Source organism: Macaca nemestrina, chromosome 7 (assembly GCF_043159975.1).
Source record: "Macaca nemestrina isolate mMacNem1 chromosome 7, mMacNem.hap1, whole genome shotgun sequence".
NCBI classification, from domain to species: Eukaryota; Metazoa; Chordata; class Mammalia; order Primates; family Cercopithecidae; genus Macaca; species Macaca nemestrina.
This window is the reverse complement of record NC_092131.1, coordinates 70,855,367-70,870,996: the sequence shown is the minus strand read 5'-3', so window position 1 is coordinate 70,870,996 and position 15,630 is coordinate 70,855,367. Positions and strand designations below refer to the sequence as shown.

Below are 15,630 nucleotides of genomic sequence, written 5' to 3'. Positions count from 1 at the left end.
AGCTGTGCAACTATATGCTGACTATTGATCAGCAAATAAATTTGTTCAGGAAATTGAGAAAATTTAAAATGTGAAAACTAGCATAATAACTAGGAAAATAGATACCTTTCTTGCTTTTCTTAATATTTGAGAGAAATTAAAGACATAAATTTGAATTGTAAGTTTGAATATTGTCCCAAGATGGTGATGTTATCTCACGGAAAGGTAGGAGAAATCAAAATAGAGAAAGTAGCTTTTAGCAAAGCAGATTCTAAAGATAATAGTCACTAATATTTATTGTATGTTTTATGCCAACACTTTTCTAAAAGATTTATGTAACTTAGTTTAATTCTCTTAACATTTTTTTGAGGTAGATGCTATCATTTGTACTCTTTACTGCTAGGGAAATTGATGAAAGGTTAAATATTTTGCTAAAGGCTGTACAGCTATATTATGGAGCCAGAATTCAAACCTTGTAGTCGTCTTCAGAATCCTGTGGTTCTGCTTGGAAGGTCTAAGCGTATCAGTGGTGTAGTGATTAGACCAGTTGGATGGTCTAAACTTTTATCTTGTACACACATATTAGGCAAATCTACTGTAATGTGACAGAGGTTTCTGATAATGTTATGTATGGGGAAAAACACATATAATATGCATCTGTGTTGCCTAGATGTTGTGGGGGAGCACATATAATATGCATCTGTGTGGAAAGCTAACCCTCTATTCCACAGAAAAGGGAAACATAGTTGGAAATATTTAGTAATGGAAATAAATATTATTTGTACACACTGAGAGAAAGAGAGTATATACTATGTTTAAATTACTTAAGGAATTGGTAGAAGTCATTGGGAGCAATCACTAGTCGACATTGTTCTGATTATTTAAAAACTAATGTTCATTAAAAAAAAAGTTTTTACTCATTGTAAAAAGACATCTTTTTTTGTTATTGTTTGTTTGTTTTTGTTTTTGTTTTATTTTGTTTTGAGATGGAGTCTTGCTCTGTTGCCCAGGCTGGAGTCAAGTGGCGTGATCTCCCCTCACTGCAAGCTCCGCCCCCCGGGTTCATGCCATTCTCCTGCCTCATGTAGAACTACTATAGAAATTCCATCATCACATCAAATTTGCAGTCTAATAGCAAAAGAAAGTCTTCATATTTTGATGTTTTTATATAATATGGCGATGGACCATATAGGAAGGAAAGAAGCGTTAATCATGAGATTTGGTTCCTTTTATATTTATAAAATCAGATGCTAAGGTATAACCTTCTTTTCTCACCCCCCAAAAGACAGAATTTACAGAAGTGGTGAAGTTGTGTTATCAAGTATCAGAGAACACATTAACAAATTGCCTTTACTATGTTCATTTTAGATATAAATGCACTAAGTAGCATCTTCATCTTAAGAGGCAGGCGATCCATTTATTTGAATGTATTTGCCCCTAATACTTCTATCCACTCTTCCTCTTTCCTGTCCCTGAGCTCTCAGGTAGCTGGGATGTTGCTATTCTGAGTAACCCCAGTAGGAACCCTAGAGACAATTCTAGCTCAACCACTCTGAAGAAACAGCTCTGTAAACAGTATTGACCCCCCAGGGGACCATCAAATCCGTTTACACAGATACCAGTTGTCACAAACTATTTACAAAGCCAGGCAGAACAGAATTTCCCAGCCTCTAAGAATCCCTATTTGATTCTAGCTACTGCCTTACTTCTGTATAGTGGTCATTAAATAATAGTTATTTTTGGCAATGAGTCATGATTTACTGGGTAGCATCAATCTGAGTATAGTGTATGTTAAAAAATGTATAATTGTCTGAAGAATTGAACTCAAAGGGAATCTTAAAGCTTTCCTTCCTAGAATAGGCAATGATGTTGTAATACTGTTAATTTTCCAGACTAAGGAATTGAGGGTTTAACAACAGCATTAGCATTGTGACAGTTAACAATACTGACACCTCCAGGAGCAAGCAATAATTCATTAGATCATGAAAATGGTTCATTGGAAACAGCATGAAAGTCACTAGAGAGATACAGGGTCTTCAAAGCATATAATGCAGCTGGTCTCTGCAGATGTATTAAGTACTAAGATTTTATGCCTAAATGAATAAACTGTCTCTTGCAATAGCAGTAGGTGGCATTTTAGGGTAATACCTAGTAGTAATCCATAATGTCGTTTTCAATTGATAGCAGGATAAGTTTATGTGGTAGTGATAGTATCATACAGTAAATGCAAAAGTTGGGAATTATATTTGGTTTGAAGTGGTCGAATTCTTATGTCTAAATAAAAGAATGTGCCCACAGAAAAGCAAATGAAGAGATTGATAGTAATCATAAATTTTTCCATGTTAACTCTGAGAAAGTCAGACTTCATAACTTTTGAATAATGAAGAAGAGATTGACAGTTTATTCTTTAAGTCCATATAGATAAATGAAGTTGAATAGTATTAATTCGGTTAGTCATAATGTTAGAACAGTCAACGATGACATTAATTAAACACTAAACTGGATTACTAAAGAGAGTTTCCGTTTCAAACCACATGAAAGAGATAGAGGAATCAACAGGACGGTTTTAGGTTTAAGTTTTCATCTGCCTAAAGATAAGAGTTTGAATCGAAAGTGAATATCTTTCTGTTTAACATTTATCTTATCTTTTAAATTGACTAATATGCAAAACAGACCAATAGCTTCACTTTATGACATTTTACTGGCTTGTGTTTATATTTCTGTATGCAGTTCTTTTTCAAGTGATGGGGCAATACAAATAAGCTCAGCTAAAGCTCTTAGTAGCTTCATCTCATTATTGCTTCATAAAGATCCTTCAGAGATGGAGAGTTTAGGGAAAATAACTGAACTTAGAGTTACTAACTGCTTTCATCTTCTCTTGGTTGGAAAAGGTACTAATTCAGAAATAAATTTGGGCTCTGAATAAGGTAAAGAAAATTAGGCAAAATGCAAGATGATAGAGCAGTATCTTAACATTTGTCTTGAAAAGTCAAAGTGCATCATGCCTGTTACTTACTCACTAATGTTTCAGAAAAAAAAAAAATTGTAAGGTCAGGCATGGGGGCTTATGCCTATAATCCCAATACTTTGGGAGGCAGAGGCAGGAGGATTGCTTGAGCCCAGGAGTTTGAGACCAGCCTGGGCAACATGGCAAGACCCCATCTCTGAAAAAAAAAAAATTAGTGAGGCATGACAACACAGCACACAGCTGTAGTCTCAACTATTTGCGGGGCTGAGTTGGGAAAACTGCTTAAGTCCGGGAGGTCAAGGCTGCAGCGAGCCATGATTGTGCTACTGCACTCCAACGTGGGTGACGGAGCAAGATCCTCTCAAAAAAAAATTGTATCTGTGTAGATACATATAGAAAGAATGGTTAATAAAGCAAGCATGATAAAATGTTAATATTTGGGGAGTCTAGGTAAAGGGCATACAGTAATTCTTTGTTTTGCAACTTTTTTATGAGACAAATTATTTCAAAATAAAACAGTAAAAATGAAGGATTATCTAATGTCAGTTTTTGTCAGTTTTCTCATTTAGCTTGCTTCTGTAGTCATTGAAATCTTTGACATTTGGCTCTCATTTCTTCTCTCCATTTTCTGCCATTTTTCTGGATGACTTCAGTGCCTTCAAAGGTGGTACTTTCAGCACACTGACTTCTTGATTTTCCCCACTCCAAGTATGTTCACTTTTAATTTATTTCATCAACTCATTTCCAGATGAGCCATACCCTGGACTTTGTCCTTAATACTGATTTTAGAAATTTTCTTCCTGACTATAACATCTTGTCATTTCAATACAAGAAGTGTCTCTTGGTTTTTCCTAAATTTATTTATTCTCCTCTATATTCCTATTCCTATTCTCTTATTTTTATAGTCTATTAACTTTTTATTTCATCTAACTCTGCCTATTCTTTGGCAGTTTGCTACTTCGCATATCCCTACTTGACCTTTTTTGGAGCAAATGCCTTTGTGAAGTCTTCCTAGAGTCTTCCAGGTGAGCATTAGTATGTCTAGCATATTGTATGTATTTGGCCTCCATAGCCCAAGCATAATCCTTACTATACTGTATTCAGATCATTAGATGAGTTTGCTATCCTCACTGTACTAGAGAGTCTTTGAGTGGAGTGTTTGTTTCTTATTCATCTTTGTTTTCCCAGTACCTACCACAAGGCATATCACACTGTAAGTTTTAAATGAACGATCAGTAAATTAATGAATAAATAAATTAGAGTAGTCAACCTTTTTATACAAATATTTGAATACTAATATAGTGTAATGCAGGATGACAGACAGGAGAGCATTGAGAGCCTTCAGAGGATTTAACGTTGATTTCCTGGAATCATACTTGCCAAAATAGTTGGTCAAAAAAACAAGACAAGCAGGAAAATTTTTATAAATCAGCCATGTATATTCTAAAGTAAAATTAAATTCTCAGATTGGGAATCTGAGGTGGAAGGATTGCTTAAACCCAAGAGTTTGAGGCCAGCCTACACAACATTGCAAGATCCTGACTTAAAAAAATTTTTTTGAAATAAATTTTCAGTAGAAGAGTATGGATAGTCTGATTTGCAGAGCAGGCTCCAAATTTCTGATGAGACTTTTGAATTAGAAATCTAAAAGCTTTTACTACTGAACAAAATGAGAAATATCCAGAAATAGAACCAAGTCACACAGTATGGGTCCTTTAAAAATTTTTAACATTTAAAATTAAATTTTAGAATGAAAGTCTAGAGTGTGTCAGAAATCAATGGATTTATTGTAAGAAAACTTCAAGGGGTTATAATTACTAAGATCCAGGAGGGATCAACAAAGAGCCCTCTTATTGGGAAGCTCTTATTGGGAAGTTTCCACATCTGCTCTAAGTTTGAAGAAGATAATGTGGTCACAAGTTAAATAGTGGTGATTTATCAAGAGTTCAGGGGATCACAAAATTTGACATTAGGTTAAAACCGAAGAAAGAGAACTATAAAACTAGTAAACAAATAGCAAATTTAAATAGCAGGGATAAGGTCAACTAAACACCAGGAGGTAAGGAATAAAAAACTGAAAGGAAAAATAGACTGAATTAGACCTCGAAATATGGTGGTTAAAACTTGGGACAAGGCTGGGCGCGGTGGCTCATGCCTGTCATCCCAGCACTTTGGGAGGCCGAGGCGGGCGGTTCATGAGGTCAGGAGGTCATGACTAGCATTGCCAACATGGTGAAACCCCGTCTCTACTAAAAATACAAAAATTAGCTGGACGTGGTGGCACGCATCTGTAATCCCAGCTACTTGGGAGGCTGAGGCAGGAGAATTGCTTGAACCCGGGAGACGGAGGTTTCCGTGAGCTGAGATCGCGCCACTGCACTCCAGCCTGAGTGATAGAGCAAGACTCTGTCTCAAAGAAAAAAACAAAAACAAAACAACTTGGGACCAGTTGTAGATAATGGTAAATTTGGTCTTGAACAGGCCAAAAAGAGTTGGGACTTAAGAGTCTGAAGCAGTTGTGGGGCTGTCATGGGGACCTGGGGGCTTTTATAGTTGGCAGTGGTCCATGGACCATCCTTTTTCCTTTTGAAGAAACATGGCACTTCATAAACTGAAGAAGAATGTGGGGCTTAAGAGTTTTTTAAAAATATGTCCCTAGGGGCAATTTTTGTTATTTTGATAAAGCTTTCAGTAACTATTTCTGATTGTTTTTCATTTGAGCTACTTACAATGTTATGTTAGTGTAAGAAAGCATGGTCTGTTAATAATATAGAGGCTTTCCTTAGTGCCCATTTATAAATTTTCTTATTCAGATTTTGAGAGTTTCATTATATTAATGCCGGCCTATTACAGAAAAGTAGCATGGTGACCATCTAATGCAAACCAAGTAAGAATTTTGAAATGTCAAGAATGAACAAGTAATCTTCAGATGTATCTGTTCCTAAAACTGTCTAATTTAATTTAAAACAATATAATGTTGAAATTTCACAGCTGTCTTACGGTGTGTAATTATGATAGCACATTCTCTCTTCTAATTCATTTCTTCAGAGTGATATGAGAGTAATTTACCAAAAACAAATGATACTGATCTAGTTTCCAGCTACCAGTAAGAATAATGTCCAAGATCTGGAGTTCATCACTGGCTATACCTAATTTCAACATATATACAAGCTAATGATTTTCTCTTAAAAAATGAATATTTTCATGAGAGGTATTTTATTTATAAGCACCCCCCTTTTTTTGAAAAAAATCAAAAACAACTCAGCCTGAGCAAAATAGCAAGACCCCATCTTTACAAAACATAAAAATTAGCCAGGCATGGTGGCACGCTCCTCTAATTCCAGCCATTCAGAAGACCAAGGCAAGAGGATTGCTTGAGCTCAGGAGGTTGAGGCTACCGTGAGCCATGATTGCACCACCACACTCTAGCCTGGGCAAAAGAGAAAGACCCCGTCTAAAAAAAAAAAGTAAGATAAAATAAAACGACTCTTTTCTGCCTCCAATGATTTTAAGTTTAAAGAAGGCACTGCCAAAAATCAGGTGAGATTAACCTGCCTTTTAAAGTTCAAGAAATATTTCTGCTCCAAATAATAAAATACTAGTTGCAATCAGTATTGGTGCCTGTTGAGCTGATTTACTAGTGAACGAGTTTGCTTTGTGTATGTATTTGTGTGTCATTTTCTCCCCAAAACTTTAATGTGTCATTAAATACACACTGTCCCTTTGAAATAGCCATTATGTACTAGCTGTAGCGTAAGATAATTTTTGTGAGATAGGCGTTGCAAAGTATCTTTTCTAATGTATAATACATATAGGGTAAGATGGAGGTTAGAAATAATTCTCCTTGTATTGTGTCCCTTTTAATATGATGATGATTACAAAAATAATAGTTAACATTTATTGATGTGTCAGACACTAGGCCAAGTATTTTGCATGCATTAATTTAGTCCTCAACAGTAATATTATATACCCATTTTACAAAAAAGAAACTGAGGCAGGATGGGTTGAGCCCAAAGCGATGCACTTGGCAAAGCTGGAATTCTAACCCAGGCAGTCTAATACCAGAGTTCCACATACATTATCACTTCACTATAATCATTAACTTATTGTATACTATTTTCAGAAATCTAGAAAAATTAATCTAGAAAATAATACCTTCAAATCAGTGGTTCTCAGCCTTGAGCATATGCTGGAATCATTTGAGGATCTTCAGAAATATAGACTAAATCTTACAGAGATTTTTGAAGCTCTGAGGATTTAAAAAAATCTCCTTAGGTTATTCCAACATGCAGCCAAATTTTAAACCACTATCCTAAATATCTATTAACTGTGGAAATGGAAGTCTTGATGACAAAAACCACACTGTCCATGCTTATCTGATTACAGTATGATTAAGACTAGAAACTATCTGTTTAAAACTATAAGAGTGTTTCCAAAAATATTTATTTGATTGAATGATTTAATTTGTAGTTATGGTGTTTAATATATCATGTGTTACTTTTTTGTTTAAATACAGACATAACCCACAGTTATCTTGAGCAAGAAACTACAGGGATAAATAAAAGTACACAGCCAGATGAACAACAGACTCTGAATTCTGAAAAAAGTATGCATCGAAAATCCCCTGAATTAGTTAATGAAATATCATATGAGAACACAGAATGGCCAGGGCAGAGATCAAGGAATTTGCAGATCATCAGTTCTCATCCAGATGATCAGTCTGTTTACTCCACTACTGAAAATTACAAGTAAGTGCTCATAGCCTTAGATTTAGAAAGTGGTAATTGGGGCCAGGTGTGGTGGCTCATGCCTGTAATTCCAGCACTTTGGGAGGACGAGGCAGGCAGATCACTTGAGTTCAGGAGTTTGAGACCAGCCTGGCCAACATGGTGAAACCCTGTCTCTACTGAAAATACAAAAGTCAGCCAGGCGTGGTGGCACATGCCTGTAATCCCAGCTACTCAGGAGGCTGAGTCATGAGAATCGCTTGAACCTGGTAGGCGGAGGTTGCAGTGAGCCGAGATTGTGCCACTGCACTCCAGCCTGGGCGACAGAGTGAGACTGTCTCAAGAAAAAGAAAAAAAAAAAAAAAAAAGGAGAAAGAGAAAGTTGGAATTGGAAGAACTTTTTCTTCCTTCCTCCCTTCTTCCCTTTCTTCCTCTTTCCTTCTTCCTTTTTGGTGTTGGCTAATTTAAAAACTTATTAAAACTTGGCGAATCTATCAGGGTTTTCTACTGTTTCCATGATGTGGGTATAATATGTCTAGTTAACTAAGTGAAAAAGCACAAAGTGCATCTGAAGAAAGGCAGTGAGGTTTAATTCCATTTTGTTCAATATTATTTTCTGTGACCTTTCTTTATGTATTTGGAAATAACTGTTAAATTGATATACATGAGATATCATTCACGAAAGTAAAAAAGCTGGCAGCTCCAGGACAAGGTAAGCCCAAACATGCATTTTGGTTTGGGTTAGCACTATTTTTCATTTAAATGAATTTGAATGCTTTTAAAAGGGCCTTGTGCTCTATCATTTGCCTTCCTTATTATTTTACGTTCTCAACTTTTACCCATTCACCTTGCCTACCTAGCTCATGAAAGGATTTGAATTTGTGATACCTGATACTTTTACTCATGAGATTAAGGAACTTTGATAATTAGTCATGTGCTAGAAAAATATTATTAGATTTAAAAAGAAGTTTCAATGACTAATATATTTTCAGTCTAGACAAAATAATATTTTACAGCATACTATTTTTAACAGAGTTTTGCATAGGAACTTTTATTTCTACTTACTTTCAAATTATTCAGTAGATATGTTAATAGATAGTAAGATATAATTAAATAGATGTATTGATAGTTCCCATCCCTTTTTCAGATTCTTACTAAGGTGTAGGTTGGAGTACATACTGGGGAGTAGAAGCACAGAATGAAGTAGGGATAAACATTTTATAACCACATGGGTAAAGTAAATAGTAGAGATTGGGCTAAAGTCAGATTATGAGATATCTAGTATAATTACAACAGGAGACATATATGGTAAATAGAGCTGCACTGACTGTCCCAGACCTCACTAAATTTGTTCTTAGTGACTCTAAGATTTACCTATGCTTACAAATTTAATATAAGGCCTTCAAAAAGCAGCCCATCTCTTTTTCTTTCCCTTCCTTTATACTGTTTACTTACAAGTTGATACTGTTCTCAAGTAGCATATAAAATGTCAAAAAATTAGTTTATCTTACTCTGAAATATTAATCAGTTTCTTTATTACAGCATTATGGAACATAGGCACAATGATATGCATTATGAATGTATGACTCCTTGTCAAGTTACTTCAGACTCAGATAAAGAGAAGACAATAGCATTTCTTCTAAAAGAATTGGATCTTCTCAGAACAAGCAATAAAAAGGTATAATATGGAAAGTCTGATAATTGCATAGTATGGTTTTAGCTGTTGATCTTCTAAATTTCCTTTGTTGCCCATCATAATTCAGTTTTATTTTGTACTTTAATCATTTAACAGTAGCTTTATGTTTTTGCCATACCTTGCCATCAGGGTATGGTTGAGTTAAAGGGTTGACAATGAAAACATTTTTTTGGTTTCCTACCTTGCTGGTCCGCATTAGCACTTCCTTTTTCATAAGCCCCTGGTTCCTTGTATAGGTATCTTTAAAAAAAAAAAAAAAAAGATTCATTCAAATTTTAGTAAAACTCTACTTCAGCATTATAGAGAATGAGAGATAGAATGTACTGGTTTCATGTTACTATCTTAATTTTGTTTCTTTATTAGTATCCATTCCCCATATTTGACCTCAGTAATATATGTAATTAAACATTTCAGTAACAAGACTTGGCCATATTGTCATTTACCTTGTGTTAATCTTATACTGCTGCATTTTGTCCAGTCCAATTTGTCACGTTATGTTTTATCTTCTGACTCTTATTCTAGTTATAGTCATGTGATCATTAAATAATTTTACTAAATAATGTACATTTTCTGTGTCTTCTTCTTTTTTTTTAACCTCTACATACTTCTCTGATTTTAATATTCTAGTTGTGTGACCTAATCAAACTGAAGCACGACGTCAGGAATGTTGATCATGTTTGAAGGAAAACAGCTAAAATGACAAAAACCTAGGGAGGAATTAAAAAAACATTTGGAGGGATTCTGTATGAGACATTTTCTGTACTTTCATTTAGCAGTTATTTATTAAATGCCAATTATGAGTCAGGTGTCAGTGCCAATTTAAATGGAATATGATGGGGTAGTATTCTCAAAGGGACATTTGTATCAGATATTAAGATTATTGTCTTAATTTTGTTTCAAAATATTGGACTTACTAAGAGAAACTGTAAAGCAGTGCTATCTATTATTTTATTAGGCAAATCCCCTCCAAATATTTTGCATTAAGAAAAAAGGATGGATAAAACAGCTTTTGCAGTAGTTGTTTTTATTATTATTTCTTTTGAGATGGAGTTTCACTCTTGTTGCCCAGGCTGGAGTGCAATGGCGCGATCTCGGCCAACTGCAACTTCCGCCTCCTGGGTTCAAGTGATTCTCCTACCTCAGCCTCCCGAATAGCTGGGATTACAGGTGCCTGCCATCACACCCAGCTAATTTTTTGTATTTTTAGTAGAGATGGGGTTTCATCATGTTGGCTAGGCTGGTCTCAAACTCCTGACCTCAGGTGATCCGCCCATCTCGGCCTCCCAAAGTGCTGGGATTATAGGCGTGAGCCACCGCACCCTACCTGCAGTAGTTATTTTTAAGAATAGTGTTGGTCTTCTGAATTTCATTTGCCTATTCATGCACCTGTACACATAAATTAAGTGTATATTGGGATGTTTTCATAATTTCTATATAATTACAGGTAATTATTACTTTATAAATAGCTTAAATTTTTAATTTTTTTTCTGAAGTTATATATCTAGGCAGTTAAATATTATATAAGAATTAAGAAAAAAACCAAAAACTTTGAAATTAATTATATTTTTGCAAGACCTTTGTCAGATAAAAATCCATGATTTTTTTTTAATGTGCTTTAGCTTCAACAGAAATTGGCTGAAGAAGATAAAGAACAGAGAAAACTAAAGTTTAAGCTGGAACTCCAAGAGAAAGAAACAGAAGCTAAAATTGCTGAAAACACAGCAGGTATAGTAGAGGAATATTAACATATGGCCTGAAGAATCACACACAAGGTTATTATATGATGTGTCTTGGTGAATACTAGCATACTGGCTTATTTGCCAAAGGAGGGAAGCTCTTTCCTTTTTTTTTTTTTTTTTTGGCTGCTTAGAAAATAGGTGGCTTTAACATCCTGGTACTGGTATTAGTGAGAGCTTTACCTGTATTCATACTGATTTGGGCATTAAATGCATTGTTAACACCATGTCAATCCAATCACAAAAAGGTTGTTTGTTTTGTTGGAAGGGGCTGAACAAACAAGGGGAAATAATGATTACCAGTGCCTCTACCTTTCAACCAGCAGTTCAAATACCACTTATTGTTTTAGCTCGTTGAGAGGAAATACTTCTCCTTTGTATGAAGATAGTCACATATTCATTGCCAATGGAAACCTACATTTGATTAAAAAATCTGTTTTGTGCAATTAATAAGTTTTCATCTGATGATGTAGATGCTAATAGAGATAATATTTTGCCTGAGATTAAAGTGAAAGGTTGCCAAACTTTCAGATTATAAATGATTATCTTAAATATGTTCTGGAGTCTATCTTTACTCACAGGTCTTTGCAAGGAGAAATTTTTTAATGTGTTTTTGATATGTTATAGATACAATGAAATGATTCTCAATGGTCTGTGATCTCCATCTGTGTATGCCACTGTGAATGTCTCTCTCACATTGTTTTAGTATGTTAAGGAAAGAGAAATTTCATAGAGTGATAGACATTAGCATTCAGAGCCATTTTAGACATCACTGATTTTAACATTTTTATATCATTTGGAATGCTTTTAAGAAACAATTGAATTTTGTGATTAGTGTGAGGTTATCATCATGCTTTGCAAGTCACTTTAATGGGATTACATATGTGAAAGAATTATTTTAAGTCAGAGATTTGATTAACTAGTAGAGCTTGTCTTTAAAATATTACTGTGGAAAATAGAACTGAACATTGCTATGAAAATATATCAAAGATGACCATAAATAAATACACCAGCTGAATACTAGATGGTTGCTTTTCTGTTAGTGTTAAACTACCATAACGTTTTTATTTTTGTGTGTGGGAAAATATGAGAGCAACATATTTTGAGGAAAATTAATAGTTTGTTAAAAATAAGTATTTCAAATATAAATTTAGAACAACTTGGCAATTTCTTAGCTTTTTATAATCAAATATATAAATATACTAATTGTTAGGATACTATTACAAGAAATTTGTTTTGGATACTATTAGAAGATTTTTGTTTTAAGGCATTTGCATAATGTTAACTTTGCATATGTCTTACAGAAATAATTTAATAAGATTTGGGTTTTCATAACCTCTTGAAAATCATGAATTAATGTGTCTGCCTAGCCCTAGCCCATTTATTTCTTGGAAGGGAAACCTAATTAAGCAATAATATTTACTACTTAATTTTTTTATAATGTAGCCAAGCAGATACTTCAAATATTTATTTATTGGTATTTAAGGGTTCCCATTTGAACAGTTTGAATCATGCATTCATAAAATGGAAATAATTTGATTACTTTGTTATTCTTATAATTATATTTCTCATTAATAACAAAATATTATATTAATAAATGTCAATTATTTAAAAGATGTTTAATAAAATGTTTATAGCATTCTAAATTGATGAAAATAACAGTGTTATTTAGTTTCTCTGGAACAAAACAATCTAACTAAGAGAGATATGTCCAACCATTTGCTTATAAAAATGACACAAAATGAAAATTCCCCAAAGTTTTTTTAAGGTATAAATTTTCAAAGTGTATCTTTCCTCTTTAATATTTTACTTCTATCTCATTTTAAGAAGAGACTTAAAGTATTTTGCCTATAACATTAGAAAGAATTATTATTACTATGTCAAAATAAAAATATGAATTGCTGAAGAAATTCATTGGTTTAAAACAACAGAAAATTTGGTAACTGACCCTTTGGTGGACTTTTGAACCTTTTCATATTTTCCCATTTTATGTATGATCTTAAATAAGCTTGTCTTAAATAAACTTATTTTCTATCTGATGAATAGGAGGTACAGTCAAAAAGCAAAACAGAACAACAAAAACTACCTTGTTAGTATCTTAATAGAAAAAAGAGCAGTATAGGACTATGATTATATCTAATGAATTCTTTATTTCTTGTAATGTGAAAGAACAAATAATCCACATATGCATGGATGTTTGTTTCTATGAGCTCATTTTTATATTTGAAATAAAATGTGTATTTGGCAAAATATAAGCACGCACACATACATAAGTATTATAATATACTTAAGCAGAATATATATGTTTAAGAAGATCAAACCATTTCACAATAAAAGAAATACTTATAAGAACATCTGAACTAAACATTGGAAACAGCAAATAGGAGACAATCTGTCTATAGATTTTAAAAATAAAATGTTAACTAAAATATGAGGTACCCTAAGGAAATAGTAGGTATTTTCTTAGAGTATGTAAAATACAGAGATTTATATATAAAGATATTCATATAATATTAGTTGCTATAGCAAGAGAATTAAAAACAGTCTAACCATAAGGGAATTATTAAATAAGTTATGATACATTTATAATTTGAGACATTTTGTAATAATTAAGAATATTTGAGGATATGAGAAAAACATCGTAACTATTAAGTGAAAGAAATAGGGGAAAAACTATAATATAATGTAAAAATAACAATATATATACATGTATGTTATATAAAATAAGAGGCAACTGTTGGTGGTCTTTAAGTGAAACTATTAATTTTTCAGTGAACAGTTTCTGCCTTTTTCAGATTTTCTATAATGAGCATAGATTTAGTGTTAAAAAAATTATTTTCAAAAGATGTGATTTTTTTAAGAAATTACTTGCACTCTAATCTTAAAATTTGAGACATAAAGACCATATGGTTTTATGATGGCTGTGATCCAGTTTTGCCATTTTTTTACCCATGCCATTTTTTTAGTCTTTCAGCTTTTCCTTGTATTTATTTTTATATCTTTATGTTTATTATGTATCATATATACATTAGTCTATCTTGTCTTCCAAGGTGATTGTATAATTTATAAGACTCTGGTACAGTCAAGACCACGTAAAACAAAAGATGTCCAGTTCTCAGTAGGCAGTTTGGAGCAATTGGGAAGACCAAAATCCTTAGAGTCACATTGATCCAGGTTCAAATTACAGCTTGGACACTTGATATTGATTCTCTACCGTTGGGCATGTTATTTAACCTCCTTTAATCTTCTCCCGTGTAAAACGTGAATATTAACCAATTTACCAGATGATTTTAAGGATTAGTGTTAATATATCAAAGAACATGATATATAACTAGTACTCAGTAAGTTGTGGCTCAAATTAATATTATTTTGTTGCTTTACGTTTATGAAATTCTTAAATCTTTGATGTCATTATTGCCAGAAGTTGTGAAAAGACATTTTATTCTGTTTGGCTTTTAAGTAAAAATTAATGGGCTACTGTTAATAGATTTTGAAAGGCACTAAACTGAAAAATGGACAAACAGAAGAAGAAACAAAGTATTTGATTATTAATAAAACTGCAGTTGAGATACAGATATTTAATATCACTAATACATTTTACTCAAATGTGAATTCAAAATAAAAGAAATGGGATGCAAAAGATTTGAGCTTTTATGCAATGTGTACCTATGATGAACTTTTATGTAGACCATTACTTAGCTTCAAGTCTTTTTCCTTTGTTTCCCCATTGGTTTTTTCATAACACAAATCTGTTATTCTAATGTGATTTTATGAGAGTTTGAAACTCAGCTGTGTTCCCTATCATGTTAAAATCTCTGATGGTTGACTCCCTTACCTTTCTTTTCCTTTCTCACTTCACCATCATTATTGTCATTGTCACCATCATTGATACTGTTTATTAAGAACTTAAATGTTTCACAGGAACTATGCTTACTTCTTTACAAATCAGACAAATATTTATTACAGACTCATTATGTTCTAGGCACTGTGTTAGACACTGAATATAGATCAGCATATAAGACAGATTTGGGATCTCAGACATTTTTTTTTTTGTGCCTGTTATTACTTCTCTGAAATCATAATACACCATACATGTTGTAAGTAGTGGTTAAATGCGCAGACTTTGAATTCAGACCTTTGTTCTAATCTTTTTGCCACTTATCATGTGTAATGACAGCCTCACTAAGCATTAGTTAAAATCTACTATAGGTTGTTGTGATGCTTAAGTGAGATAATGTTTATGAAGTGCTTAACCCATAGAAGGCACTCGATAATAATTATGATGATAAGATGATGATGATGTAACCATCTTGTTTTCTCAAGACTTCTTCATCTAATAGAGGACATACTCAAAGTGTTCCTAAATGTGTGATTATGTAAATAACTATCCCATACTTATCTATATAATTAGTATGGGATAGTAATTTATATATGGTTTTGTTTCATAAGGAATTGATTTTTATTTCTTTTGTTAAAATAGTTTACAAAGAATTTTTATTAACAATTTAATTTGATCCCCAGTTT

General features: G+C 33.1%; 1 protein-coding gene across 24 annotated transcripts in view; it reads left to right on the top strand.

Moving 5' to 3' along the window:
- The window catches only part of LOC105478006 (mirror-image polydactyly 1), a 402,680-nt gene that overhangs the window by 65,460 nt on the left and 321,590 nt on the right, over positions 1-15,630 (top strand). For 21 of the 24 annotated variants that reach the window (XR_011625931.1, XR_011625930.1, XM_011734956.3 and 18 more), the window contains 3 exons: positions 7,464-7,695; positions 9,217-9,352; positions 10,990-11,095. Coding sequence is in view for 22 of the 24 variants with exons in the window: in XM_011734956.3 (XP_011733258.2) it covers positions 7,464-7,695; positions 9,217-9,352; positions 10,990-11,095 (474 nt within the window). In the remaining 2 variants the exon portion in view is untranslated. Of the gene's footprint in view, positions 1-3,897; positions 3,973-7,463; positions 7,696-9,216; positions 9,353-10,989; positions 11,096-15,630 lie in introns of all 24 variants that reach the window. The other 3 variants (XM_071100285.1, XM_071100290.1, XM_011734962.3) reach the window with 1 other exon arrangement.